Source organism: Pyrus communis, chromosome 6 (assembly GCF_041283825.1).
Source record: "Pyrus communis isolate YQ-2024b chromosome 6, ASM4128382v1, whole genome shotgun sequence".
Lineage (NCBI taxonomy): Eukaryota > Viridiplantae > Streptophyta > Magnoliopsida > Rosales > Rosaceae > Pyrus > Pyrus communis.
Genome location: NC_142570.1, coordinates 23441225 through 23469023, shown reverse-complemented (window position 1 = coordinate 23469023; position 27799 = coordinate 23441225). Strand labels below are relative to the sequence as shown.

At 37.2% G+C, this 27799-nt stretch overlaps 4 protein-coding genes, 1 long non-coding RNA gene, 1 other non-coding gene and 1 pseudogene across 6 annotated transcripts; 2 read left to right on the top strand and 5 right to left on the bottom strand.

The window, feature by feature from the left end:
* The first annotated feature begins 1395 nt into the window (after nucleotides 1–1395).
* Nucleotides 1396–2875, top strand: LOC137711191 (Ankyrin repeat family protein). Its single transcript, XM_068450399.2, has 2 exons — nucleotides 1396–1635; nucleotides 2093–2875. The coding sequence occupies exons 1-2, from the start codon at nucleotides 1520–1522 to the stop codon at nucleotides 2694–2696; spliced, it is 720 nt and encodes a 239-aa protein (XP_068306500.2). The 5' UTR covers nucleotides 1396–1519; the 3' UTR covers nucleotides 2697–2875.
* Nucleotides 2876–3504: 629 nt separating this feature from the next.
* LOC137709745 (uncharacterized) lies at nucleotides 3505–6258 on the bottom strand. Its single transcript, XM_068448725.2, has 5 exons — nucleotides 5800–6258; nucleotides 5307–5402; nucleotides 5161–5209; nucleotides 4383–4512; nucleotides 3505–3740 (listed from the first exon to the last, which is right to left on the bottom strand). Exons 1-4 carry the CDS (start codon nucleotides 6166–6168, stop codon nucleotides 4424–4426), a joined length of 603 nt encoding a protein of 200 aa, XP_068304826.1. The 5' UTR covers nucleotides 6169–6258; the 3' UTR covers nucleotides 3505–3740; nucleotides 4383–4423.
* An 810-nt stretch (nucleotides 6259–7068) lies between these two features.
* Nucleotides 7069–8137, bottom strand: LOC137711258 (putative polyamine transporter At1g31830 pseudogene; annotated as a pseudogene).
* Nucleotides 8138–9980: 1843 nt separating this feature from the next.
* LOC137710286 (alcohol acyl transferase 1 allele RGc-like) lies at nucleotides 9981–12608 on the bottom strand. Its single transcript, XM_068449218.2, has 2 exons — nucleotides 12014–12608; nucleotides 9981–11096 (listed from the first exon to the last, which is right to left on the bottom strand). The coding sequence occupies exons 1-2, from the start codon at nucleotides 12452–12454 to the stop codon at nucleotides 10158–10160; spliced, it is 1380 nt and encodes a 459-aa protein (XP_068305319.2). The 5' UTR covers nucleotides 12455–12608; the 3' UTR covers nucleotides 9981–10157.
* Nucleotides 12609–13899: 1291 nt separating this feature from the next.
* Nucleotides 13900–16071, top strand: LOC148696468 (uncharacterized). The gene is made up of 6 exons (XR_015963747.1): nucleotides 13900–14384; nucleotides 14501–14554; nucleotides 15022–15237; nucleotides 15475–15566; nucleotides 15679–15777; nucleotides 15871–16071. It is a non-coding gene; the product is annotated as an uncharacterized LOC148696468 (long non-coding RNA).
* Nucleotides 16072–16266: 195 nt separating this feature from the next.
* On the bottom strand, nucleotides 16267–18916 carry LOC137711193 (alcohol acyl transferase 1 allele GSa-like). The gene is made up of 2 exons (XM_068450401.2): nucleotides 18319–18916; nucleotides 16267–17383 (listed from the first exon to the last, which is right to left on the bottom strand). Exons 1-2 carry the CDS (start codon nucleotides 18757–18759, stop codon nucleotides 16445–16447), a joined length of 1380 nt encoding a protein of 459 aa, XP_068306502.2. The 5' UTR covers nucleotides 18760–18916; the 3' UTR covers nucleotides 16267–16444.
* A 6165-nt stretch (nucleotides 18917–25081) lies between these two features.
* On the bottom strand, nucleotides 25082–27237 carry LOC137709703 (uncharacterized). Its single transcript, XR_015963746.1, has 4 exons — nucleotides 26774–27237; nucleotides 26287–26382; nucleotides 26141–26213; nucleotides 25082–25414 (listed from the first exon to the last, which is right to left on the bottom strand). It is a non-coding gene; the product is annotated as an uncharacterized LOC137709703 (transcript).
* Between the last annotated feature and the right edge of the window lie 562 nt (nucleotides 27238–27799).

Here is a 27799-nt window from a genome sequence, read left to right as displayed (position 1 = left end):
AGCTATAAAATCCTAATTCAAGCGTCCACGACGAGGTTTCATGGTCTGAAAATGTTCCATGATAGCTTCATTACCAATACATGAAAAAACATCTTTCTCAATGTAAACAACTAAGCTGTCACTCAACCATTGATCTCCCATTTTGTTGCGAAGTGGACCCTTAATGATATTCATAGCGGAAAATTGAAACAAGTGGAGGTATAATATTGGAGTAATGTAATTATAATATTGGATTGGGTGGGATTAGAAATTTAGGGTTTTGGGTGAATATAAGAAAGATGGGGGGATTTGGGGGAAAAGCAGTGGAAGGAACGGGGAAAGGGAAGTGAAAGGGACAACAGGAAAGATGGCCCTTCAAAAAGAATATGTAATTGGTGCCTTGGTGGACCAATTTCAAACGTTGATTTCATTGGTTTAACAAAAAAAAAAAAAAAAAAAAAAAAAAAAGGGCCAAAACACTGCGTTTTGGACTAATTTTTTTAATGTCCTGTTTTCTTTCTTCTCCCCTGTTTTCTTCTTCTCCCCTGTTTTCTTCTTCTGCGTTGCAACCTGCAACAGTTGCAACCTGCTGCTGCAGCAACACAGACAGCCTGCACAGGTCTCGTGTTCGAGTACGAGGGGTCCTGCGGAAAATTTCTAGCAACATTTTAGGATGGCCGAGGGGTCCTGGGACCTCCCAGGACCCTCTGTAGATCCGTCCCTGGTGACAACATTGGGCTTAAATATCAAACACAACTGAAGATTTCATTCGTAGGTTTTTCCAAAAGGTAATCAAAGGATAATAATTATTTCATAGCACATTAGGATATTGGATGTTCTTAGTAATAGTGGGTAACGATATTGTGTAAATACAAGAAATAACTAAAAGAATATTAAGGATTTCAATCATAGATTTTCCGAATTGATCATTACATGATAAGAACTTTTTAGATTTGTTCAAATTAAGGAAATGGTAATAACTGATTAAAATAGAGGTAATTACAAAATTTGCATGCATCAAGCACACTAGTACGAATATAAAGAGGGCGAGAAGTGGCAATTTATGGTGCCATTAAACTGATCTTCAGTAATTTGTGAAGATTTGAAATGCATGACACTATGTATTCAAACAACGAATTTTTAAGTTTTTTTATTTATTCTGAATCTAATCTTATATAATAGTTAAATACTGAACCGATTTTGAATTTTGATTAATCGTTGTAAAGACGAACTTTTGACAAATGCTTAAATAAAAATTGAATGTTTAGCTTTGCCTTAAGTTACTAATTCGTACTAGAGCTCGACTGGCATATTGAAGGTTCGATGCCTCCGAATATTTTCCAAAAAAAAATTTCATAATTATCTATTTGCTTTTATAAAAAAAATGTTAAATTTTTTTTCAGTTTAAATTTTTTAAATTAATTTGAAGGATGGTCTGTTTGAGTGTCGAAGGATTTTAGGGTTTTGATAAATTCAGACACTGCAATTTACCCTTTTTCCTCGTGGTTGTGTTTCAGTAGCTGAAGAGAGAAGAAGGGACATGGCGAGCGAAAATGTTCACGCAGCTGCAAGGTCCGGTAATCTTCCTTCACTGCAGTCAATTCTCGCCTCCAACCCTCTCGCCGTCAATTCCAGAGACAAGCACTCCAGAACTCCGTATCCTTCTCTCTCTCTCTCTCTCTCTCTCTACACACACTTTTCTGCCTGTGAGAATGAATATGTGAATGAATTTGCTTCAATTTTTGAATGCCATGATGCTATGAATCGCATAAACCGAGCGCAGTGGCGTTGTAGGATAATAAATGGCCGAATCCTTTGCATCGATTATCCGAAAAAGATGTATTTAGTCACCACATTGTTCATATGGATGTAAAGATTTGTTCTTCAAATGTGTTCTTAGTTACTCGACTTGCTTTACTTTCCGGGCAACTTAGAAAGTGGCTGGCTCGGGTTTTTGTGCTGAGTACTTATTCATCGTTAAATTTCCTAGTTTCCTGAAATCTTTTCGTTCCAAGTTTCTTGCCTTGTTCAAGTTTAATCTTCGTATTGTAGTGTCCAGTGTCCACAATGTAGAATTCAAATTATGTTTCCTTGACAAGTGGTTTTGATCAAGACTACATTTAGCGGCATGGTCTGGCCAAACGGAGGTGGTGAATTTTCTCTGTAGCCACAAGGCGGATGTTGGTGCTGCTGCTATGGACGATATGGGTGCTATACACTTTGCTGCCCAAAAGGGACATTTAGAGGTCGTTCGCACTCTGCTTTCATCTGGGGCTTCTATAAAAGCTTCCACTCGCAAAGGCTTCACTCCGCTCCACTATGCTGTTCAAGGGTCTCATGTCGAGCTTATCAAGTATCTGGTAAAGAAAGGTGCCAATCTGAGTGTGAAGACAAAAGCTGGGAAGACCCCTCTTGATCTTGCTAACAGCGATGATGTCCGCTCTTGTTTAGAAGAGTGTGAAAGGTCATCCAAGACAGAAGATATGGATGGTAAACAGAAAGATAAAGAATCTGATCCAAAGCCATCCGTGCAGGAAGAAGTGAAACCGGAAGGTGAAGCTGCAACTTCTGGGAACGATAAACAGGCCGAGGATGAAAGTCTGAAGCGGAAGGGAGACAAAAATGACGCTGAGGAAGCCGCAGGGGAACGTAAAAAGGCCAAAGTTGCATTGAATCATCTTCTAACTGCCGATGATATGCAAGACGAGGAGGAATGAAGCTGCTACAAGAGACTAATGTGGTAGAACGACCTTAATCAAGCAGCTAACTGCTGTAGTCTAAGCAACATGTAGCTCTTTGCACTATGTTTATAGGGTATCATCGGTTAAAGACTTGTTAGAAAGTGTGTGTGTTCTTTTTTTCTCCTCTTCCAAATAAAAACTTGTGTTTCAAAGTCGTTCTCTGTTGCCTTTTACTTTCGATGTTGGGCAATGGCTCGAATTGTTTTAAGCTAGGCTAATACAGAGTCTACTCGGTCATGTATACCTTCATGGTTGCAAAAGCTCTGTATGTCGAGGTTGCATTTGGCAACTGTTTCTTCTCTGCGATAGCTTACTGTGGAATGCTCACTTGTTTTTGCCACACTAAAAAATTGCAAGTTTGCAACTGAGACACTCCGTCGAAGATAAGAAAGGTACGTTTCGGCGCCATTCTGTTTCTAGCAATGGACATGAGAGACCATGGATTCTTGATGAAACTGAAGACTTGGGCGCAGATTTTCATTTAGCGTATCATTTTTCTGTCTAATGTCAAGGAGGCCATCGCAACCTCTAAGTAAACTAACTTCATGGGTAAGGATCACCTATGCTATGACTTTCTCTTACTCGTAACCAGTTACCTTCATGGAAACACGCTCACAACCCTTGAAAAAGGACTCTCTTATTGGCGTGGAAATCAAAATAAATCCAATGCAAGTAGGAAATTAAGATCTTAAATTAGAGGGTAAGAAGGAAATTAAGATCTTAATATATTAGGCTTTAATTTTGTGAACTAATTAATTATTTAGGGCTTAACTCAATAGACACATTAGGCACAAAGCTAAGCACTGGTCTAAATTATTTACTAGCGTAACATTCAGCCACTCATATACAACCCAATGAATTTGTGTTTGATCATGTAACCACAATATACTTTGAAATGCACTTTTCTGTTTAGTAATGAAACCGTAACAAGCTATTGTTTCAAATCCCTTTTGATCCAATCAGTCGTTCTTGTTCAAGATCCGTCGGAGTCTCGATTGCTTTCGTCACCACTATACATGCCTGAAAACACAAACCAACAATGTAAAAAACCTGCATATGAAGGTACGAGGGCTATTAAACCATGAACGATCTCAGGGTATCATAATTCATATAAATACTTTTGCACGTTATATTGAAATAGAAACTGAATTCGATTCCCCCTCCCCAAATCGCTTGTCTCCGTCTAGTTTGGGGACACGCAAGTATTGTCATACTTCTTACTCAAACTTAGGTGGAGATATGCAAGTAATGTCATATTTCTCACTCAAACTTGGAGATATGCATTCTGCAGCTGTTTATTAAGTGTTATATTTGCTTATTAGGTCGACATGTACGAGCCTGAAGATTAATTGATCCAACAATGTTCCACCAAAATAGATGAATTAGCACAAGCATCTGAACTCCTTTGAATACATTAAAGATGTCTCCCTTGTTCTAGCAATTTATTAATATCCCATCACGAGCATCCATCCGATACTCTACGACTGACAACCTACTTTCTCTCCTCCTTTTTTTCTTTCTCAAATCTAGTACAGCTTGTAATGATGTAAATCTATGTATAGCATATGCAGTAAAACAAAACAGCATAATCAGACGCTTAAAAACACATAAAACTGAATTATCCCACCAGCAGTAAACAGTTTTAAAAAGTAGAACACTCACCTAAGGTTTTCAGTAGATAATATTGCAAGGACAATTGATTGCTAATTTGTTTGAATGCCATAACGGCTGCGAAGAGCATCAATTTGTTTCTCAAAGGACTGCGAAAGCTCAGCGATTGATGTTTTGCAAGCTGAAAAGTATGAAATACAGCCCAGAGAAAAAGTACTCAGAATGAAAAAAGTAGTTTATACACTGTTGGCTCAAGTTAGATTGTTAGTTCAATCTTCTTTCTCTTCTCCGCAGTTATACAATATCTTGTTTTTGATCAATGATTCGCTTCTTAGAACAAAGGCAACTAGGCAAACAAGAAAACTCAAAAGGGACAGAGCCTAAAACCCCACCTGAACAATCTCCAGCGTAGGGCCGAGAACTAATTAAAAAGGAGCAGCAAAGAGAACGAAAAAACAGACGCTAAACAGAAAACAAAACAGCTAACAAACTGAAGAACCTAAGTTAGCACACTAAATAGTTAGCCATTATCGCCCCAATAGTTTTAATGGCAATGTGAAACTTACCAGATAAGGAGATGTTATCCAACCTGTATCACTTCGAACATGAGACTAAAAACGATTTCCACATATGGACACAATAATCACTCGTCAAAGCCTCAAAATGAACGACGTCTCTTAAATGTTTTGATGATAATGTAACATAGAATGTTGGTTAGTAGAGATGATTGAATCCAGACTCCATCAGTACGACATTATTACCAAGACATAACTTACAAAGAATCCACATATTTTAAGCATGTCAGAGAGGTTTTAAACTGAAGACATACCACGAGAAGCGGTGCTCTGTGCATCTGCCATGAACTCTGCATATGAAGCCTGATAAAAAAGCAGTAGGATGCACTTGATGAATAAGCACTACAAACATACAATCAGAAGTAAGTAAACGAAACAAAGAAAGACTAGATTAATATACCGCCATTGCTTCCCGACTTTCAGTAATCCTTTGGGTCATCTTCTTGTATTCCTTATCTGCTTCATCCAACACTTGTTGGCATGCCTGGCTCTGGATCTGACGGTACAAAGAGACGTATAATTAGGTGAAAAAATCGTGCCCTAGACTGAATTCCAATGCTCCTCTTCCCCAACAATTACTACCACTGAGTACTAGTTCATCATACAGCAGACAAAACCTTATATTAAATAGACATAAAGTTTTAATTATAATTAAGAATTAATTAGATTTAAATTTATTTTGCTTTAGCAGACCTTATAACAGTAATGAGATTTAATTATGATATGAAAGTGAGATTAAATCAACATAATGTTATTTTTGGCGAAAATTCAAATTTCTGTTCTCTCAGTTATTTTCTCAGCAACCAAACAGACACTAATCCACCAACTCCGAGACTAAATAATGCAAAAGTACGACAACAGAGAATCAATATGAGAGAGAGAGAGAGAGAGACCTTGAATCGCTTGTGGAGGCGAGATTGAGAGGAATCAAAATCCTTGAGGATCTCACAGTGGGATCTGTCGACGTGGAGCTTGAGATCGCGGAGACGAGAGGAGGCGAGGTGCTTGAGATCAGGAATCGAAGCTAAAGCGTTACTTTTGGGGGATTCCATGAGCGCCGCCACAACAGAGGCTGAGGCTCCTCCTCCGGCAGCGTCGGCAGCCCTCTTGCGCCTGCTGCTGGCATTGAAAATTGGTGATTTCGGTGACGGTTGGTTTGCAGGGGAAGAAGCCACTGGAAATTGTAACCGCGTTTCCAGAAAGTTCGCGGTTAAGCATCTCCGGGTTCGACTTCCGCTTCCGCTTCCGCCGCTTTTCTTCATCTCTCCCGTCGCTTACTCGTCTTCTTTCAGTTTTTCCTCTCTCAGCTCTGTGTTTTGAAAATTTCAAATTTTCTAAGAAAATGGAGTTGGCGCCTTGACAGGTGTCTATTTATATGTACGGGATTTTTTATGCACATTTTGGGCTAACAAAATACTGAAATAAAAAATAATAATTGTATCGACCTTCAATGAATTTTATCATTTTCTTTTGTTAGATATTATTTGCTAACTAAAAGGTAGTGAAGGTGTGAAATCTACACTAGAACGTTACATTTGATGCAAAGTAAAATGTACAGGTGAGATTTAACGAAACAGATATTATATATTCAACAATCTTCATTATTATTTCAATGCATCACAGGTGATGTTGTGTTTGGTATATTGTTTTAATAACGGTTAAGGTACTTGAAACATCATAATGATGTGTTTTGTGCAGATTTGGAGGGAACTCTATTTGTCCATTCCTTACACTTGAGTTTGAATTTCTCGTACATTAGGAATATCGCTTTGTTAAAAAAAATAAAATAAAAAATGTGTTGCAAATTCAAGGAACCACGGAACGTTTCAATTGCATGATAGATTAAAAATTCAAGTTTTTAATCTCGTTGGCAATTCTGAATTCAATGTAATTTCAAGATTTTTTAATCAAATGATGCCTTAAAACATGAAATTTGAAATGATGGAATTATAAAACTAGAACGCAGAAGTTATAGGAGACTGGGAGCTGGTGAAATTTCTTATTTTTGTATGCCACCTCCAAGGAGGGACATGCAATTTACATCCCTCCCACAAGTCACAACATGCATCCTACATTTCAAAGTTTCTGCAAATGTCCTCTCCGGATCTCTGTGTTCGAGGCAATGCAATTGTATACGGTAGCGAGCAGTCATCACTTCAACACCAACGTCCTGCAGTTGTGAGTATACAATGACTTTGCATATATATTGAGGAATGAGGACATACTACTGTCTTATGGCGCCAACCCTTCCCTGATTAGCACCGTGAAGACCTGGGAGGTCGGCGCTGACGGAGAACTTGATCCACCTCTTTCTCTCAACGTAAGTGAGACATGGCTGCATCACAAGGCCGATCAATATAGCGACAAGGCTCACAACTACGATCTTGAGTGTTGAAAGAGCCAAAACTACACAAATTAGTGCGGTTGGAGGAATAAACATAAGAATGGCTCCAACTGTTCCAACGGGTATCTTGTAAGGACGTATGTAGCTGGGTACTTCACTCTTAACCGTATCAACGATATAAACTCCAAGATCATTCCAAAACAGTACAAGAAGTTTTCTGCGGCTACAATCTCTTGAAAGCTCAACCAAGATAGCGAAAGGACCCCAGAAGCTGAGAACAAAATGCCAATTACTTGGGTTCCATGACGAGAACGCTCACCAAAAAACTTAGGGAGCATCCCTCGTTCTGCCATCCCAAGAAGTTGGAAGGAGTCGCTGCTCATTTCAGCAACAAACATCCCCATGTTCGACACTGCTACAGCCCCTTGGATCCACCATCTCAACCAAACTCCCCCAATTATTTTGGCAATGTCTGAGAAATATCCATCGGTCCGCAAGTCACGGTCGAGTGGAACAGCCCCAGTACCCATTAAGGGTGGGAAAAGATATCCAAGAACAACTAATATCAAAGCATAAAACAGAGCCTTTGGGAGAGTTTTCTTTGGGTTTTCTACCTCTCCGGCAAGTGTACTTATCGAGTCCCAATAGTTGAGATTCCAAAGGAGAGTGTTGAGATACAAATTCCAGTCCACATTGTGTAGATTTACAACCAGCCATCTCGAGGGCTTCACCTTGGAATCTGCAGGTCCACAATGTAAAGCTGCACTTCAAGAAACTACTCGTATCATTGAACAAAGTCTTAACAACTAATGGAAAAGCAATAAGGGCGTTGTTTGGTGCAACCCAGGTTGGAATTTCACACTTTGCACCCACCATTTGTAAATCATGGGTCCAGTTCCCACCCGTGGGATATTTTTTTTTTTCACTTGTCACTTGCATATTGACCAAGTCTGTGTGCAGCTTGGCATTGATGGTGACTTCATGTATTTTCTGACGGATGCTGCTGTTATAGCGGTAAAAGTTACTTCTTTCTTAGTTTTGTCACTCCGTTTTCAGTTTAACAAATTATTTATGTTTATTTGCTTGACACTTTGCAGTTTCAATATAGAAATCCCGATAGAGTGAGTTGCAAAGGCGAGGGATAGAGATGAAAGAGAGGGAGAGGGAGAGTGAGAGAGATTAAGAGTTTTGTCTGAGAGAAAAACAAATTTTTGGAAGGTGGAAACGGTCCGGGTCGAGGACCCGTTTCCTCAGCAATTAGGACTCGCCCCACTCCGCCCCATTCCAGATTTAAAAAAATTGGACCCGCCCCTACCCGCAGGTCCATGCCCGTTTGCCCACCCCTAGTTGTGATTGTTGTTGGATATCATATATTATTATTACAATGTCCAGGGTTTGGGAATTGTTATAACTTTAGGGGAGGTTCTGCTGAAATTTTGGTATAATTTGTAGTGGTTGTTTGACTGTTTTTTTTTTTTTTCCAACAAAGAAAAATACCCAGGGACCGTGTCGCCAATTGAAGATGGCGAAGGTCACCCAAGTGACCAACGGACGTATCACAATCAGATACGATGGCTGACATCAGGCTGCACCAACGCTGGAGCAACATAGTGCATTGGCCCACGACATTGGTCACGTTGTTCGAACCTATTGCCCTATGCAATAGAAGTCTTGGAAGGCGATGCCAGACGAGGTGAGGATGAAGGTGCGCGCTTATTTGTCGATAAATATCCTGCCTTTTTATTGCTTTTTTTTTTAATTTTATATATTTATATTACCTAATGTATGTAATTAATTTGTTAAATTGCAAACGAATTACAATTTTGATGACATCAACAACAATATGTTGGTGTACGTCAACAGGCTTTTCACTGAACGATACAAGCAGTGGAAGAGAGACATGCACCAATATTTTCAGACATTTGATGATCCAGAGGTCGCTCTTGAGAAGGGTTGCCCGAAGGAGTTTGAGGATCGGGAAAAAATTGGGTGTAGCTCTACAGTCATTTTCAGGAGCCCCGCTATGTGGTACGTTTTTTTTTTATTAAGTCTAAAAGTATTATACGTTTCTTACTAATATTTATTGATTTTTTTATATTTCATTTAAATTAGAACTAATACATTTTTTTTTTCGTATAACAGAAGAAGACGAAAGCCAACAAGATCAATCAGGAGAAGAAAACTCTTCTCCACCATTCGAGTTCGAGGCCCTTCTCATATAGGATGGAGGCGCGGTGGCAAGTAATAATAAAGTTTTTCATATTCAATTTTTAATATGTCAGTAATATTAATTTTTCTTTCATACTAACAATTTTCTTATCTTTTTATATTTAGGGGGGTTCAAAATTCCCGGACATCGATGTCTTTGCAGACATTTATGTTTGACCCAGGGATGAGTTGGATGAGTCCCTTCATGTAAGTATTCTTCAATTGTAATTACCATCTTACACTTTCAAGTATAATTGTTGTAACAACCCCATTAGATTTTATCTGAACGAAGGGGGTATTTTTGTGTTCTCGATCCCTTATATATCATTTTGCTCTTATTGGTTTGAGGAAATAAAGGCTCAAACTTCCTGACATTTTCATGATACTTCAAGAAATCCATTGAAAACTTACTAAATTGTCTAACACTTGGGCAATTTGATTCTTACTGTTGGAGGAAAGATCAGCAATTTTCAGTTATACTGCAGAAAGGAAGAATACAAGAGAATATATATGGACGATGACTTTTGAACGGCAACTAAAATTTAATTTTATTGCTTTCAATTTTTTATTACAACACTAGGCCATCTTATTATTGGCTATTTTTTAATAACATTCAGACCTTTTGATAACAACTATTACTCTTAGATTAGTTCCAAGAGACACAACTCTACATTACAGAAAATGCATTACGTTTAACACTTACATCATTGACTTGATCCTAGTTGATCTAAGGTTGTTACATAAATCCTCCTTAGTTTCCTGAGTAATCCTCTCTAGTTCCTGCTGAAATCTCTCCATGGCCGAGAATGGCAAACACATTGGTACCAATATTCCATCCTCGGTGTCGTTTTTGTGTTGAACGTAGAAGCTAATCAAATCCAAGGCCTTGGCGGGTCCAGCAAATACTGGCTGTCCCCATCCAAAATTGACATCTCCAAAACCTGCACGTGTTGTATCAGAAACTATAAAATAACTTCCTGTCGATGAATATTGAGGTCGCCCTCTTAGTACCATAAGATCTGCCACTGATCTTAAGTATTCTTCATTCATGGTAGCTTTAGCCTTCTTCACCAACTCCAAAGCATATCCCAATGGATTTTTGCATAGAGGTTCAGCCTTTGAAATTGCAGTTGGAAATGCAAATGCATTGCCATAGTATCCCAAGGGAAGACGTACATTGTGGTGTTTTCCCCGTGCATTGACAGTGCATGAAACACGGACAGCCTGTTTTGGATTAATTTTAAGTGCAAGAGTGCGACATTTCCACAAACAAGCTGTGACCAAGTCAAATGTGGAGCAAGTGGAAATTAGGTGGGGTGGAATCTGTTTTCGAAGAACTCTCATCTCCTTGGCACCAAAGTAGAAAGATCGTTGAACCATGTTTGACTGGTTACTAGATGGGTATGAGTCATTAGAATGATCAATCACGTCTTCATATTCATGATGAGCACATGTAATTCTTGGTGGATCTCGAGCGAACAACAACTCTCTCTCCCACACTGGTAGAATAGATGGTGCATGTGCACCTCTTGCCATTTCCGCAATGGCGGTCAGGAACAAGAGCAATCCAGGTGCATCATACATTGTGTGGTTTAGGCGCAATGCAAGTATGAAACCTCCACATGTAAGACAGGTCACCTGCATATTGCAAAAGTTAGTTTCTAGACTTTTTTCTTGATCATCATATTTGTGCTAGTTAACAATTCTTTAGAAGAAAAGACAAAAAAAAAAAAAAAAAAAAAAAAACTTCTAAATTAGATGATCTAATTAGGAAACAAAAATAGGAATAAAGTTCAAGAAAGATGGAGTCTCTTTGAAAGAGTCTCATGCCTGTTGAAGTTACTTGAAAGAGTGTTTAAATATAGAGGAATTTAGACAAAATGCTTATAGAAGAAAAAATTTTAGACAGAAGACAAAGGACGACATGACGACATGCAAAAGACCTAGAAGAAGAACGGCAAAGGAAAACCTACACAATAAAGGTGATGTGAGACTGGTAGAAAACCTAGGACCGACTTAGGCAGATACCATGTAGAAATATAATTTCCTCAATTCGGTGTGTATACAAATTTTACAATGTATAGTGTTAAACATAAGGATTGTCGAAGAAAAATTAGTTTCGAAAAATAATGAAAAGTGCCTCATAATCTTTTCTTTCCAAAGCCACCTAGTGACTTTCCTTAATCATAAGAACAAAGAGGAGTGGTAGTATCGTAGATAAGTTCAAGTTTGGGTGTGGTGGCAGTATGATTAATTTTCGTTTATGAAAAGGGTTGCCAATTTTATGAAAAACGTTAAAAACAGTTGCGGTGCCACCAAACTTTACAATATTGGTAGTGCTTTCTTGTATATGTCCTTATTTGTCATTAAAAATTTCATACATTGTTGATTGCACTAATTTCTTACAAAAAATCTAGGGTGTGTGTATGCGACCTTAACGCAAAAAACACTACTCATACCCTTAACATACTTCAAATTTTTTGTAAAGAATTAATGGCTATGACCAAATATGAATATGAAAAACTAAATAATTAATTGATAATTAATTAACTCACCTGAACCAGCAGCAAAGGACAACCAATAATTCCATCAGAGCCTGGAAAATTAAATAAGAATTCCTCTAAGAGTGGACAAGGGGGTAGAATTTTGTCTCCTAGTTGCTCAAGTGTGACATCAACAGAAGCCTCGACAAACAAGATACCTTCACCATTGCAATCGACCATGAGCTTTCTGTTAGGCCCTTCCCTAAGCCTTCCAGCTAAAGGGTAGTAATACACTAATGCTCTACTTAAGGCTTCCCTAATCACCTTAACGGGATTACGATTTTTATTAAGTGAAGGGTTGTCTTTGTAACACATTATAATTGGAACTTGAAATCTCAAGCCTTCTTGATCGTCAATATCTGAGAGAAACTTTGTTTCTTGAGGCGTTGCCTTTGCCGGAGTTATAAGTTCCGGCTGCAATCGTTTCACCTGAAGTACTGAGAGTGGCATCATTTCATTAACGAGCTTAAGAACCAGCAAAAGATCAAAGGTTTTGGAACTTTTATTTTGTGGTATGCATGCTAACTAAAAGTTGATAGTCACTACTTATATAGCGTTATGCAAATGCTATAGGGTTCCCGATTCTTCCGTCCAAGTTTTCACCCGTTGTGAATGTGATTCGTTTCTTTTCCATTAAAAATGTTGTTAGTTGTTGAAAAGTAACATTTAAGTCACGCGGTCAACATGGACTCCAGAGAAAAACATGTTGTTGAGAGTTATGTGCATGGGACCGTTTCACACTTCACACCACAGATTCGTGCATATGCATTAATTCTGAATTTCATTTCAACCAGAAAACTGAATACTAACAGGGATATGAGGACAGGTGTTCGATAGAGAACCTTTGATAGGAATTGAATGAAAAAGGCCAACATCATAGTACGTACCTGCCCCAATTACAGCTATCATTGTTGTAAAGCATGGATGAGACGTCTGCTATAAAGGACAACGTTGTTGTTTTATAATGACTGGCATATAAATTTTGATTGGTCTGGTATGGTGACTACTCAATTATGAGCACAGATTTTTTTTTAATCTAAAAAAAATTGAGTCTAAGAATCAAATAATTCGGATCGTTAAAATTTGATCTAACGATTATAAAGAGAAGATCCCTCAAAGTAATAATAATCGTAACCGTTGGATCAAATTTCAACAGTCAAGATCAATTGATCCTTAGGCTTAGTTTTTTTAGATCTGGAGAAGATCTGTACTTCTCAATTATCTCATGATAAATGTTTGTTATGATGAAGAAAGTTGAGGTTTCGTAAAATTAATCGATAATATAGGAAGCAACTTAATCATTTATAAGCAGATGCAAGGTCCTCTTTTATCCGATGTGTAATTCATACTCCCAATATGACCCTTTATGTGTGTCGAATTTTTAAGTTTAGCATATGAACAACACAAACTAGGTGGCGTGGAGCACTTCAAGTGATGGGCTTCACACATGAGACAATTTGGTCTGATACCATGACGAAAGTTGAGGTTCCATTGCCACTTAGGACTATGGTCTAGTGGTATTCCTCTTTACTTGTAAGTGAGCGATTTTAGGTTAAATTTTTGCCAAAGACGAATTTGTACCACATTATTGTTAATCCATTGTGAGTCTAAACCCATCATCTTTCCCTCGGTGTAGATAATGTCGTTTGTTAAAATAAAATTATTTGTAAGGATGAGATGTAGCTGGGTACTTCACTCTTAACCGTATCAACGATATAAACTCCAAGATCATTCCAAAACAGTACAAGAAGTTTTCTGCGGCTACAATCTCTTGAAAGCTCAACCAAGATAGCGAAAGGACCCCAGAAGCTGAGAACAAAATGCCAATTACTTGGGTTCCATGACGAGAACGCTCACCAAAACCTTAGGGAGCATCCCTCGTTCTGCCATCCCAAGAAGTTGGAAGGAGTCGCTGCTCATTTCAGCAACAAACATCCCCATGTTCGACACTGCTGCAGCCCCTTGGATCCACCATCTCAACCAAACTCCCCCAATTATTTTGGCAATGTCTGAGAAATATCCATCGGTCCACAAGTCACGGTCGAGTGGAACAGCCCCAGTACCCATTAAGGGTGGGAAAAGATATCCAAGAACAACTAATATCAAAGCATAAAACAGAGCCTTTGGGAGAGTTTTCTTTGGGTTTTCTACCTCTCCGGCAAGTGTACTTATCGAGTCCCAATAGTTGAGATTCCAAAGGAGAGTGTTGAGATACAAATTCCAGTCCACATTGTGTAGATTTACAACTAGCCATCTTGAGGGCTTCACCTTGGAATCTGCAGGTCCACAATGTAAAGCTGCACTTCAAGAAACTACTCGTATCATTGAACAAAGTCCAACAACTAATGGAAAAGCAATAAGGGCGTTGTTTGGTGCAACCCAGGTTGGAATTTCACACTTTGCACCCACCATTTGTAAATCATGAGTCCAGTTCCCACCGGTGGGATATATTTTTTTTTTTTCACTTGTCACTTGCATATTGACCAAGTCTGTGTGCAGCTTGGCATTGATGGTGACTTCATGTATTTTCTGACGGATGCTGCTGTTATAGCGGTAAAAGTTACTTCTTTCTTAGTTTTGTCATTCTGTTTTCAGTTTAACAAATTATTGATGTTTATTTGCTTGACACTTGGCAGTTTCAATATAGAAATCCCGATAGAGTGAGTTGCAAAGGCGAGGGATAGAGATGTAAGAGAGGGAGAGTGAGAGAGATTGAGAGTTTTGTCTGAGAGACAAACAAATTTTTGGAAGGTGGAAACGGTTCGGGTCGGGGACCCGTTTCTTCAGCAATTAGGACTCGCCCCACTCCGCCCCGTTCCAGATTTAAAAAAAATGGACCCGCCCCTACCCGCGGGTCCATGCTCGTTTGCCCACCCCTAGTTGTGATTGTTGTTGGATATCATATAATATTATTACAATGTCCAGGGTTTGGGAATTGTTATAACTTTAGGGGAGGTTCTGCCGAAATTTTGGTATAATTTGTAGTGTTTGTTTGACTGTTTTTTTTTTTTTCAACAAAGAAAAATACCCAGGGACTGTGTCGCAAGTTGAAGATGGCGAAGGTCACCCAAGTGACCAACAGACGTATCACAATCAGATACGATGGCTGACATCAGGGTGCACCAACGCTGGAGCAACATAGTGCATTGGCCCACGACATTGGTCACGTCGTTCGGACCTATTGCCCTATGTGATAGAAGTCTTGGAAGGTGATGCCAGACGAGATGAGGATGAAGGTGCGCGTTTATTTGTCAAGAAGTATCTTGCCTTTTTATTGCTTTTTTTTTTTTTTTTAATTTTATATATTTATATTACTTAATGTATGTAATTAATTTGTTACATTGCAAACAAATTACAATTTCGATGACATCAACAACAATATGTTGGTGTACGTCAATAGGCTCTTCACTGAATGATACAAGCAGTGGAAGAGAGACATGCACCAATATTTTTAGACATTTGATGATCCGCAGGTCGCTCTTGAGGAGGGTTGCCCGAAGGAGTTTGAGGATCGGGAAAAAATTGGGTGTGGCTCTGTAGTCATTTTCAGGAGCCCGGCTATGTGGTATGTTTTTTATATTAAGTCTAAAAGTATTATACGTTTCTTACTAATGTTTATTGATTTTTTTATATTTCATTCAAATTAGAACTAATACATTTTTTTTTTTGTATAACAGAAGAAGACGAAAGCCAACAATATCAATCAGGAGAAGAAGACTCTTCTCCACCATTCGGATTCGAGGCCCTTCTCATATAAGATGGAGGCGCGGTGGCAGGTAATAATAATGTTTTTCATATTCAATTTTTAATATGTTGGTAATATTAATTTTTCTTTCATACTAACATTTTTCTTATCTTTTTATATTTAGGGGGGTTCAAAATTCCCGGACATCGATGTCTTTGTAGACATTTATGTTTGACCTAGGGATGAGTTGGACGAGTCCCTTCATGTAAGTATTCTTCAATTGTAATTACTATCTTACGCTTTCAAGTATCATGGTTGTAACAACCCGACTCGATTTTATCTTAACGAAGGGGGTATTTTTGTGTTCTCGATCCCTTATATATCATTTTGCTCTTATTGGTTTGAGGAAATAAAGGCTCAAACTTCCTGACATTTTCATGATACTTCAAGAAATCCATTGAAAACTTACTAAATTGTCTAACACTTGGGCAATTTGATTCTTACTGTTGGAGGAAAGATCAGCAGTTTTCAGTTATACTGCAGATAGGAAGAATACAAGAGAATATATATGGACGATGACTTTTGAACGGCAACTGAAATTTAAATTTTATTGCTTTCAATTTTTTATTACAACACTAGGCCATCTTATTATTGGCTATTTTTTAATAACATTCAGACCTTTTGATAACAACTATTACTCTTAGATTAGTTCCAAGAGACACAACTCTACATTACAGAAAATGCATTACGTTTAACACTTACATCATTGACTTGATCCTAGTTGATCTAAGGTTTTTACATAAATCCTCCTTAGTTTCCTGAGTAATCCTCTCTAGTTCCTGCTGAAATCTCTCCATGGCCGAGAATGGCAAACACATTGGTACCAATATTCCATCCTCGGTGTCGTTTTTGTGTTGAACGTAGAAGCTAATCAAATCCAAGGCCTTGGCAGGTCCAGCAAATACCGGCTGTCCCCATCCAAAATTGATATTTCCAAAACCTGCACGTGTTGTATCAGAAACTATAAAATAACTTCCTGTCGATGAATATTGAGGTCGCCCTTTTAGTACCATAAGATCTGCCACTGATCTTAAGTATTCTTCATTCATGGTAGCTTTAGCCTTCTTCACCAACTCCAAAGCATATCCCAATGGATTTTGGCATAGTGGTTCAACCTTTGAAACTGCAGCTGGAAATGCAAATGCATTGCCATAGTATCCCAAGGGAAGACGTACAATGTGGTGCTTTCCCCGTGCATTGACAATGCATGAAATGCGGACAGCCTGTTTTGGATTAATTTTAAGTGCAAGAGTGCGACATTTCCACAAACAAGCTGTGATCAAGTCAAATGTGGAGCAAGTGGAAATTAGGTGGGGTGGAATCTGTTTTCGAAGGACTCTCATCTCCTTGGCACCAAAGTAGAAAGATCGTTGAACCATGTTTGACTGGTTACTAGATGGGTATGAGTCATTAGAATGATCAATCACGTCTTCATATTCATGATGAGCACATGTAATTCTTGGTGGATCTCGAGCGAACAACAACTCTCTCTCCCACACTGGTAGAATAGATGGTGCATGTGCGCCTCTTGCCATTTCCGCCATGGCGGTCAAGAACAAGAGCAATCCAGGTGCATCACACATTGTGTGGTTTAGGCGCAATGCAAGTATGAAACCTCCACATGTAAGACAGGTCACCTGCATATTGCAAAAGTTAGTTTCTAGACTTTTTTCTTGATCATCATATTCGTGCTAGTTAACAATTCTTTAGAAGAAAAGACGAAAAAAAAAAAGAAAAAAAAGTAAACCATCTAAATTAGATGATCTAATTAGGAAACAAAAATTTCATAAAAATTAGGAATAAAATTCAAGAAAGATGGAGTCTCTTTGAAAGAGTCTCATGCATGTTGAAGTTACTTGAAAGAGTTTTTAAATAGAGAGGAATTTAGACAAAATGATTATAGAAGAGAAAAATTTAGACAGAAGACAAAGAGGACAACATGACGACATGCAAAAGACCTAGAAGAAGAACGGCAAAGGAAAACCTATACAATAAAGGTGATGTGAGACTGGTAGAAAACCTAGGACCTACTTAGGCAGATACCATGTAGAAATATAATTTCCTCTATTCGGTGTGTATACAAATTTTACAATGTATAGTGTTAAACATAAGGATTGTTGAAGAAAAATTAGTTTCGAAAAATAATGAAAAGTGCCTCATAATCTTTTCTTTCCAAAGCCACCTAGTGACTTTCCTTAATCATAAGAACAAAGAGGCGTGGTAGTATCGTAGATAAGTTCAAGTTTGGGTGTGGTGGCAGTATGATTAATTTTCGTTTATGAAATGAGTTGCCAATTTTATGAAAAAAAGTTAAAAACAGTCGCGGTGCCACCAAACTTCACAATATTGTTAGTGCTTTCTTGTATATGTCCTTATTTGTCATTAAAAATTTCATATGTTGTTGATTGCACTAATTTCTTACAAAAAATCTACGGCGTGTGTATGTGACCTTAACGCAAAAAACACTACTTATACCCTTAACCTACTTCAAATTTTTTGTAAAGAATTAATGGCTATGACCAAATATGAATATGAAATACTAAATAATGTAATTGATAATTAATTAACTCACCTGAACCAGCAGCAAAGGACAACCTATAATTCCATCAGAGCCTGGAAAATTAAATAAGAACTCCTCTAAGAGTGGACAAGGGGGTAGAATTTTGTCTCCTAGTTGCTCAAGTGTGACATCAGCAGAAGCCTCGACGAACAAGATACCTTCACCATTGCAATCAACCATGAGCTTTCTGTTAGGCCCTTCCCTAAGCCTTCCAGCTAAAGGGTAGTAATACACTAATGCTCTACTTAAGGCTTCCTTAATGACCTTAACGGGATTACGATTTTTATTAAGTGAAGGGTTGTCTTTGTAACACATTATAACTGGAACCTGAAATCTCAAGCTTTCTTGGTCGTCAATATCTGAGAGAAACTTTGTTTCCTGAGGCGTTGGCTTTGCCGGAGTTATAAGTTCCGGCTGCAATCGTTTCACCTGAAGTACTGAGGATGACATCATTTCAGTAACGAGCTTAAGAACCAGCAAAAGATCAAAAGTTTTGGAACTTTTTTTTTGTGGTATGCATGCTAACTAAGAGTTGATAGTTAGTACTTATATAGCGTTATGCAGATGCTATCGGGTTCCCGATTCTTCCGTCCAAATTTTCACCCGTTGTGAATGTGATTCTTTTCTTTTCCATTAAAAATGTTGTTAGTTGTTAGAAAGAAACGTTTAAATCACGCGGTCAGCATGGACTCCAAAGAAAAATTGTTGAGAGTTATGTGCATGGGACCGTTTCACACTTCACACCATAGATTCGTGCATATGCATTAATTCTGAATTTCATTTCCAACATCAGAAAACTGAATACTAACAGGGATATGAGGTTAGGTGTTTGGTAGAAAACCTTTGATAGGAATGGAACGAAAAAGGCCAACATCGTAGTACGTATCAGATGTCTCTTTATGTGTGTCGAATTTTTAAGCTTAGCACATGAACAACACAAATTAGGTGGCGTGGAACACGTCAAGTGTTGGGCTTCACACATGAGACAATTTGGTTTGATACCATGACGAAAGTTGAGGTTCCATCGCCACTTAGTACTACGGTCTAGTGGTATTCCTCTTCATTTGTAAGTGAAAAATTTTAGGTTCAATTCTTGCCAAAGGCGAATTTGAACCATATTATTGTTAATCTACTGTGAGTTTAAACTCATCATCTTTCCCTCAGTGTAGATAATGTCGTTTATTAAAAAAAAAAAGTAGTTGTTGTTGTATCATAAAACTAATTAACAATATAAAAAATAACTCAATTACTTATAAACACATGCAAGGTCGATCACTTGACAAAATAAAACTCACTAAAGACAATATTATGTTTGTTAAAGATAGGACTCACTAAAGACAATATTATGTTTGTTAAAATGGAAATGGAGCTTCTGATTACACCCAACTTTTATCTCCTCACCCAACGAACTCCTTTTACTTTACAAGACTTTAAAAACTTTACATCTATTCTCCGCACTCACCAAATCTACCAAAATTACCCCTTCCAAATCCTTCTCCATCTTACACGATATATCTTCTCATCCAACAACCTCCCCTTCAATATGGGTTTGCCGAACCAATATTCATCAAGCTATGCACACGGTCAACATGGACTCCAGAGAAAAACATGTTGTTGAGAGTTATGTGCATGGGACCGTTTCACACTTCACACCACAGATTCGTCCATATGCATTAATTCTGAATTTCATTTCAACCAGAAAACTGAATACTAACAGGGATATGAGGACAGGTGTTTGGTAGAAAACCTTTGATAGGAATGGAACAAAAAAGGCCAACATCGTAGTACGTACCAGCCCCAATTACAGCTGTTATTGTTGTAAAGCATCGATGAGACGTCTGCTATAAAGGACAACATTGTTGTTTTATAATGACTGGCATATTAATTTTGATTGATCTGGTATGGTGACTACTCAATTATGAGCACAGATTCTTTTCGGATCTAAAAAAAATTGAGTTTAAGAATCAAATAATTCGGATAGTTAAAATTTAATCTAACGATTATAAATAGAAGATCTCTCAAAGTAATAATAATCGTAACCGTTAGATCAAATTTCAACAGTCAAGATCAATTAATCATTAGGCTCAGTTTTTTTAGATCTGGAGAAGATCTGTACTCCCAATTATCTCATGATAAATGTTTGTTATAATGAAGAAAGTTGAGGCTCTGTAAAATTATTCGATAATATAGGGAGCATCTTAATCACTTATAAGCAGATGCAAGGTCCTCTTTTATCCGATGTGTAATTCATACTCCCAATATGTCCCTTTATGTGTGTCAAATTTTTAAGCTTAGCACATGAACAACACAAATTAGGTGGTGTGGAACACGTCAAGTGTTGGGTTTCACACATGAGACAATTTGGTCTGATACCATGACGAAAGTTGAGGTTCCATCGCCACTTAGTACTATGGTCTAGTGGTATTCCTCTTCACTTGTAAGTGAGAAATTTTAGGTTCAATTCTTGCCAAAGGCGAATTTGAACCACATTATTGTTAATCTACTGTGAGTTTAAACCCATCATCTTTCCCTCAGTGTAGATAATGTCGTTTATTAAAAAAAAAAAAAAGTAGTTGTTGTTCTATCATAAAACTAATTGACAATATAAAAAGTAACTCAATTACTTATAAACACATACAAGGTCAATCACTTGACAAAATAGAACTCACTAAAGACAATATTATGTTGGTTAAAGATAGGACTCACTGAAGACAATATTATGTTTGTTAAAATGGAAATGAAGCTTCTGATTACACCCAACTTTTATCTCCTCACCCAACAAACTCTTTTTACTCTACAAGATTTTAAAAGTTTTACATCTACTCTCCGCACTCACCAAATCTACCAAAATTACCCTTTCCAAATCCTTCTCCATCTTACACGATATATCTTCTCATCCAACAACCTCCCCTTCAATATGGAGTTGCCGAACCCACTTTCCTCCATCAATATTCATCAAGCTATGCACACTCTTTTGAGAATTCAACTTAATTATAAGGAACATGAAACCAGCAGCTCTTTGCAACTTCTTGTGAATTATGTCTTTACTTGCGTTCATTTAAGTTCGTGGTTAGCCATCCAATTGTTCTTCCCCATCAATTTTTAGAAGAAATCAAACCAAACTAGACTCGAGTGTTCATATAGTCATTGGAGTTGAATATAACAATATGTAAAATTCCATCATTAAGAAGCCAAATTGTATCAAGACTTTGTAACAGCAACATGAAGGTCAGGAGTCGACTTGGAGGAGAAGATCGCGAGCAGGTTAAGCTAGCATTGGTTAACCGAACCCCCAATTCCATGTTCATGGTTATCGGCTAATCCTTAACTCTTATGTTCGGTGCTTAACTTCTGAACATTGAACTTCTTGTCAAATTTTGTGTTCGGCATGTTCAAATACATGATTCAATCTAGTTGTATTTTATTTAAGAAAATAGAAACAAACATAAGAGGATTTCAGAGAAAAGTGACGGCTTAGGGCAGAACATTGCAGCTCAAACGTCACTTATATACTCCAATGATTTAGGGTTTTGGTCACAATACCACCTTACATCTCATTTAAATTAGCTAGCTAACGAAAGCCTTTAAGACCCCAGTTGTTCTAAGCAACTCTAAACCTCACACCAAAGCAAACCTATCTCAGCCCTACACTTGCAATTTTGGACTAAGTCAACATATTTGGCCGTTACAAATTCAGAAAAAACTAAGCCATTACTTTTGTTTAATACAAAAAATTGGAAGCTAGAAATCAGTCCAGGCATCAACACTCTCCTTTAAATTGTTTCTAGTTTTGACACCAGCAAATCCCTGAGGTATACAAAACTCTCTTTTAGCGTACCTTTAGTAAATACTAGGAAGTGGTGCCCACACGTTGCTGCAAGATAAGAAAGTTTGTAGGTAATAACAACTAAAAAAATTAATAAAAATAGATTCAGCATAATTTCTAAGTTTTTGAGTTTTGACTAACGTTATATTAATTCATTCAAACAAATGCATTGAGAAATAAGGAGTAAGTGAAATTGGATACATACCTAGATTGAGAATTTGGATAACATATATTCATTGTCTTAGTTTGACCAATATCAGAAAAGATATGTTTGTTGCAATTTAGTACAACAAAGATGGAAATTGGTGTGTCATGCTGTTTGGACCCAAAATTATACCGTCGGCCCGAGTAATCGAGGTTGTTGAGTGAGCATAACTCCACACTGTTAGATATCAAGAAGATAATTTTGTTATTGATAAAGGATAATATTATGATTTTTCATCATAATAATTATTTTTTAATTATCTTGATATTTTCTTGGACAAGATAAATGGGGATATGCTTTAAGGCACGACATCAAATATTGAAGCATGCAGGATGGGATTGGATTTCTTGAAATTGTTATTATCCAATTCAAGTTTGGTGATAATGATGATGATTAAATGTTATCATGCACGTGGCTTGGTGAGATAGTGGTGAGATAGTGATTACACTTGGCGGTTTGCAACGGATTGCATGAGTGCATTTGGATAATAAAATGGAGAAGGGGAGTCTCCTGGTTGAAGTAGGAAGCATGACTTGTGCATTATCACCTGGTCATTCATTGGGTCAGCGTAAAAATATGCGGCCATCAAGAAAAGCCGTGTTATATGCTCATGCTCATCAGATTTTTCATCGCTATAAATACGATGCGATGTGCAACGAACAAGTCCTCTCCAATTTAACACACATATTGTCCTGCGCAAACCTCTCAAACATCTTGAGATTTTTTATTTTCTTTTTCCGCCAACACACCTTTACTTTGGATAAACATCACTGTGAAGGCAACCGGTGACATCTTTAATTTGGATAAACAGCACTGTTGTCGTAGAATCAGCCGTTCCCGGAGCACCTTCAGTTTGGATAAACAGCACTGCGTCGAGGCCGACTGGTTATCTATCCAAGTCTCAGTCGAGAAGGATTTTCAAATCGTTACTGGCAGATGTCATCTCATTAGCCATCTCGGCGAAGTGAGGTGTTACAGGTTACTACATTCGGCACATTGAAAGCCAAATTTGTCTTAGTTTGACCAATATAAGAAAAGATATGTTTTTTGCAATTTAGTACAACAAAGATGGAAATTGGTGTGTCATGCAATAAAATATATCTAGTGACAGCGTTATATAAGAGTTTCAAAAGTCTTGCAAATCATGCTATCGTTAAATAAGAGTTTATTTGCCATTAATATAATTTTTAAAACAAAATTAAATGCCATTCTAAGACAGATCAGATTTATGTAAATTGATAAACTCAGTTTTGATTATCTAAAGTAAGAATCATCATTTCCATCTTTTCTCTTCAGAGGAATTAACTATTAGCAATTTATACACATATTTTCTTCTGCTAACTTAGTGTGAATACATGGCTAATTATTTGGTTGTCTAGTGAAAGGTTTAAGGCCAACGTTCAAAAGTATAAAAAGGCATCGTTCCACTAAAGATAAGCTTTGTCCATATTTTTCTAAATATGTGAAAGAACATATCAGATTAAAATATATGGAGAGGGTATATCTCTGGTGGAAATGTCTACTTTTGTACTTTTGGATATTCAATCTAACCTTTCAATATGCAAGCAGGTAATTTTGTCATGTATTTAGATCATGTGAAAAGAAGATAGTTTGTGTGTGTGTGTATATATATACGAGTAATATCTAATTCACCTAAAGAGAAAGCTTAGTAAAAATTGAAATTAAATGTAAAATGTCAATAAAACAAAATTAATAAAGTAATAATTAATTTTACATCCCTTTGAATGTTTGTGTCGTCATTGCTTGAAAACGTATTTGTCAACCTTGTAAGTTCGTTGCTGAGTTAGCATTTTTTTTTTCGTTTCCTAAAATTGTAAAACAAAGTGTTAAAAAAACGTTTTATAGCAGTTAACAAATAATATGTAATAATTATTTGACATCGATTGAAAAATGGAGTCATATGTAGGATGAAAGAGTAAAAACAAAATTTGAATAAATAAAAAATAATTTGTAATCCATAATCATGCATCATTATCTATTTTATGTTAAACATAAAAGATAAGGACTATTACTATGAGTGCAGCTAGTGTTTTTGGTATGGGTGTTCTAAACCAAAAGCAACCAGAAGCAACAAGAAAAAGGGAGAGCCACGGATGATCAACACGTGGCATAATGTAAACCAAAAGCAACCAGAAAATGCTTTAAATACTGGACTTGAGAGTGATAGGAGGAAGAAGCACGGATAATGGACAGGTAGATATAAGAAACAGTGAGAGAGAAATAAAATAATAACATGCATAGAAAAGAAAACCCACTTTGAGAGAGAGAGAAGTTGCAACCGCCGGTGAGAGAGTTCATGAGAAAAACAATTATATATATAATAAACAAAACAATCACCAATTGGTTTACCCCGTGGATAAACACATTAGTTTTTGGACAGTACGATCCGCTGAGCTTTAGTATATATAGAATATCAACAGTTTGATCCTCATATTTGTAATACAGTAATTCAATAACATTATCTGACATATAAAGGATCTCAAATAAAGTGACGATTCATCTTGACATGTTTTGTTTTTTAGATAATCAGAGGATATCTTGTTATAGCAATTACAAAGGTGTTGTTGAATTTTAGTGATATAGCATCTACTTTGAAAGCGTAGCTGGGTCAAGGAACCCAAACCCAATAGATAAATAATCTCAACTAAATTCCATACGAGGATTCGAGTACGATTTCAATCATACTACGTAACTGTGAAAAACAAAATGAAATAGAAAAAAAGGAACAAAAGACTCGCGATATAATTCATGGGCACACAACCGATTAAAGAACCATTATGAAATAAGTACTTTTACAAGACTCAACAAGACAAACATCTACTACACTTAAAGTTTTCTCTTGTACTTTTAATCTTGTAGCACACAATCTTTCTTTTACTCTCTTTTGGATGAACACGACGCACTCAGCAGGTTCTCCTCACAACTAAAGAGATTGCACTAGGAGGCCGATTTGCAAGGACAATTGATTGCTAATTTGTTGAAATGCCATAACGGCTGCAAAGAGCATCGATTTGTTTCTCAAAGGACTGAAAGCTCAGCGATTGATGTTTTGCAAGCTGAAAAAGTATGAAATACAACCCAAAAGAAAAAGTACTCAGAATGAATAACAGTAGTTTATACATTGTTGGCTCAAGTTAGATTGTTAGTTTGTTACCAAGCACTTATAAGTCTTATTAATGACTCATAGGAGGCAATTTATTATTTCTCTCTTTTCTTGTTTGTTCAATCTTCTTTCTCTTCTCCGCAGTTATACAATATCTTGTTTTTGATCAATGATTCGCTTCTTAGAACAAAGGCAACTAGGCAATCAAGAAAACTCAAAAGGGCCAGAGCCTAAAACCCCACCTGAACAAGCTCCACTGTAGGGCCGAGAACTAATTAAAAGGGAGCAGCAAAGAGAACGAAAAAACAGACACTAAACAGAAAACAAAACAGATGACAAACTGAAGAACCTAAGTTAGCACACTAAATAGTTAGCCATTATCGCACCAATAGTTTTAATGGCAATGTGAAACTTAACAGATATAGAAATGTTATCCAACCTGTATCACTTCGAACATGAGATTAAAAACGATTTCCACATATGGAAACAATAATCACTCGTCAAAGCCTCAAAATGAATGACGTCTCTCAAATGCTTTGATGATAATGTAACATAGAGTGTTGGTTAGTAGAGATGATTGAATCCAGACTCCATCAGTACGACATTATTACCAAGACATAACTAACCAAAAATCCACATATTTTAAGCATGTCAAAGAGGTTTTAAACTGAAGACATACCCCGAGAAGCAGTGGTCTGTGCATCTGCCATGAACTCTGCATACGAAGCCCGAAAAAAAAGCAGTAGGATGCACTTGATGAATAAGCACTACAAACATACAATCAGAAGTAAGTAAACGAAACAAAGAAAGACTAGATTAATATACCGCCATTGCTTCCCGACTTTCAGTAATCCTTTGGGTCATCTTCTTGTATTCCTTATCTGCTTCATCCAACACTTGTTGGCATGCCTGGCTCTGGATCTGACGGTACAAAGAGACATATAATTAGGCGAAAAAATCGTGCCCTAGACTGAATTCCAATGCTCCTCTTCCCTAACTATACTACCACTGAGTACTAGTTCATCATACAGCAGACAAAACCTTATATTAAATAGACATAAAGTTTTAATTATAAATAAGAATTAATTAGATTTAAATTTATTTTGCTTTAGCAGACCTTATAACAGTAATGAGGTTTAACAATGATATGAAAGTGAGATTAAATCAACATAATGTTATTATTTGGCGAAAATTCAAATTTCTGCTCTCTCAGGTATTTTCTCAGCAACCAAACAGACACTAATCCACCAACTCCGAGACTAAATAATGCAAAAGTACGACAACAGAGAATCAATATGAGAGAGAGAGAGACCTTGAATCGCTTGTGGAGGCGAGATTGAGAGGAATCAAAATCCTTGAGGATCTCACAGTGGGATCTGTCGACGTGGAGCTTGAGATCGCGGAGACGAGAGGAGGCGAGGTGCTTGAGATCAGGAATCGAAGCTAAAGCGTTACTTTTGGGGGATTCCATGAGCGCCGCCGCAACAGAGGCTGAGGCTCCTCCTCCGGCAGCGTCGACAGCCCTCTTGCGCCTGCTGCTGGTATTGAAAATTGGTGATTTCGGTGACGGTTGGTTTGCAGGCGAAGAAGCCACTGGAAATTGTAACCGCGTTTCCAGAAAGTTCGCAGTTAAGCATCTCCGGGTTCGACTTCCGCTTCCGCTTCCGCCGCTTTTCTTCATCTCTCCGGTCGCTTACTCGTCTTCTTTCAGTTTTTCCTTTCTCAGCTCTGTGTTTTGAAAATTTCAAATTTTCTAAGAAAATGGAGTTGGCGCCTTGACAGGTCATTTATATGTACGGGATTTTATATGCACATTTTGGGCTAACAAAATACAGAAATAAAAAATAATAATTGTATCGACCTTCAACGAATTTTATCATTTTCTTTTGTTGGATATTATTTTTCTAACTAAAAGGTAGTGAAGTTGCGAAATCTACACTAAAACGTTACATTTGATGCAAAGTAAAATGTACGGGTGAGATTTAACGAAACAGAAATTATATATTCAACAATCTTCATTATTATTTCGGTGCATCACGGGTAATGTTGTGTTTGGTATATCATTTTAATAACGGTTAAGGTACTTGAAACACCATAACGATGTGTTTTGTGCAGATTTGGAGGGAACTCCATTTGTCCGTTCCTTACACCTGAGTTCGAATTTCTCGTACATTAGGAATAACGCTTTGTTAAAAAAAAAAAAGTGTTGCAAATTCAAGGAACCTCGGAACGTTTCAATTGCATGAAAGATTAAAAATTCAAGTTTTTAATCTCTTGGGAATTCTGAATTCAATGTAATTTCAAGATCTTTTAATCAAATGATGCATTAAAACATGAA

Excerpts from the sequence above, each read along its gene's own strand:
- LOC137710286 (XM_068449218.2), bottom strand. The coding sequence starts at position 12,454 with ATGATGCCACTCTCAGTACTTCAGGTGAAACGATTGCAGCCGGAACTT. Across the intron at positions 11,097-12,013 it reads GTCCTTTGCTGCTGGTTCAG|GTGACCTGTCTTACATGTGG; the intron begins GTGAGTTAATTA and ends TGCAATATGCAG.
- LOC137709745 (XM_068448725.2), bottom strand. The coding sequence starts at position 6,168 with ATGAAGAAAAGCGGCGGAAGCGGAAGCGGAAGTCGAACCCGGAGATGC. Across the intron at positions 5,403-5,799 it reads GCCTCCACAAGCGATTCAAG|ATCCAGAGCCAGGCATGCCA; the intron begins GTCTCTCTCTCT and ends TTGTACCGTCAG. Across the intron at positions 4,513-5,160 it reads ACAGAGCACCGCTTCTCGTG|CTTGCAAAACATCAATCGCT; the intron begins GTATGTCTTCAG and ends CATACTTTTCAG.
- LOC137711193 (XM_068450401.2), bottom strand. The coding sequence starts at position 18,759 with ATGATGTCATCCTCAGTACTTCAGGTGAAACGATTGCAGCCGGAACTT. Across the intron at positions 17,384-18,318 it reads GTCCTTTGCTGCTGGTTCAG|GTGACCTGTCTTACATGTGG; the intron begins GTGAGTTAATTA and ends TGCAATATGCAG.
- LOC137711191 (XM_068450399.2), top strand. The coding sequence starts at position 1,520 with ATGGCGAGCGAAAATGTTCACGCAGCTGCAAGGTCCGGTAATCTTCCT. Across the intron at positions 1,636-2,092 it reads GACAAGCACTCCAGAACTCC|ACTACATTTAGCGGCATGGT; the intron begins GTATCCTTCTCT and ends GTTTTGATCAAG.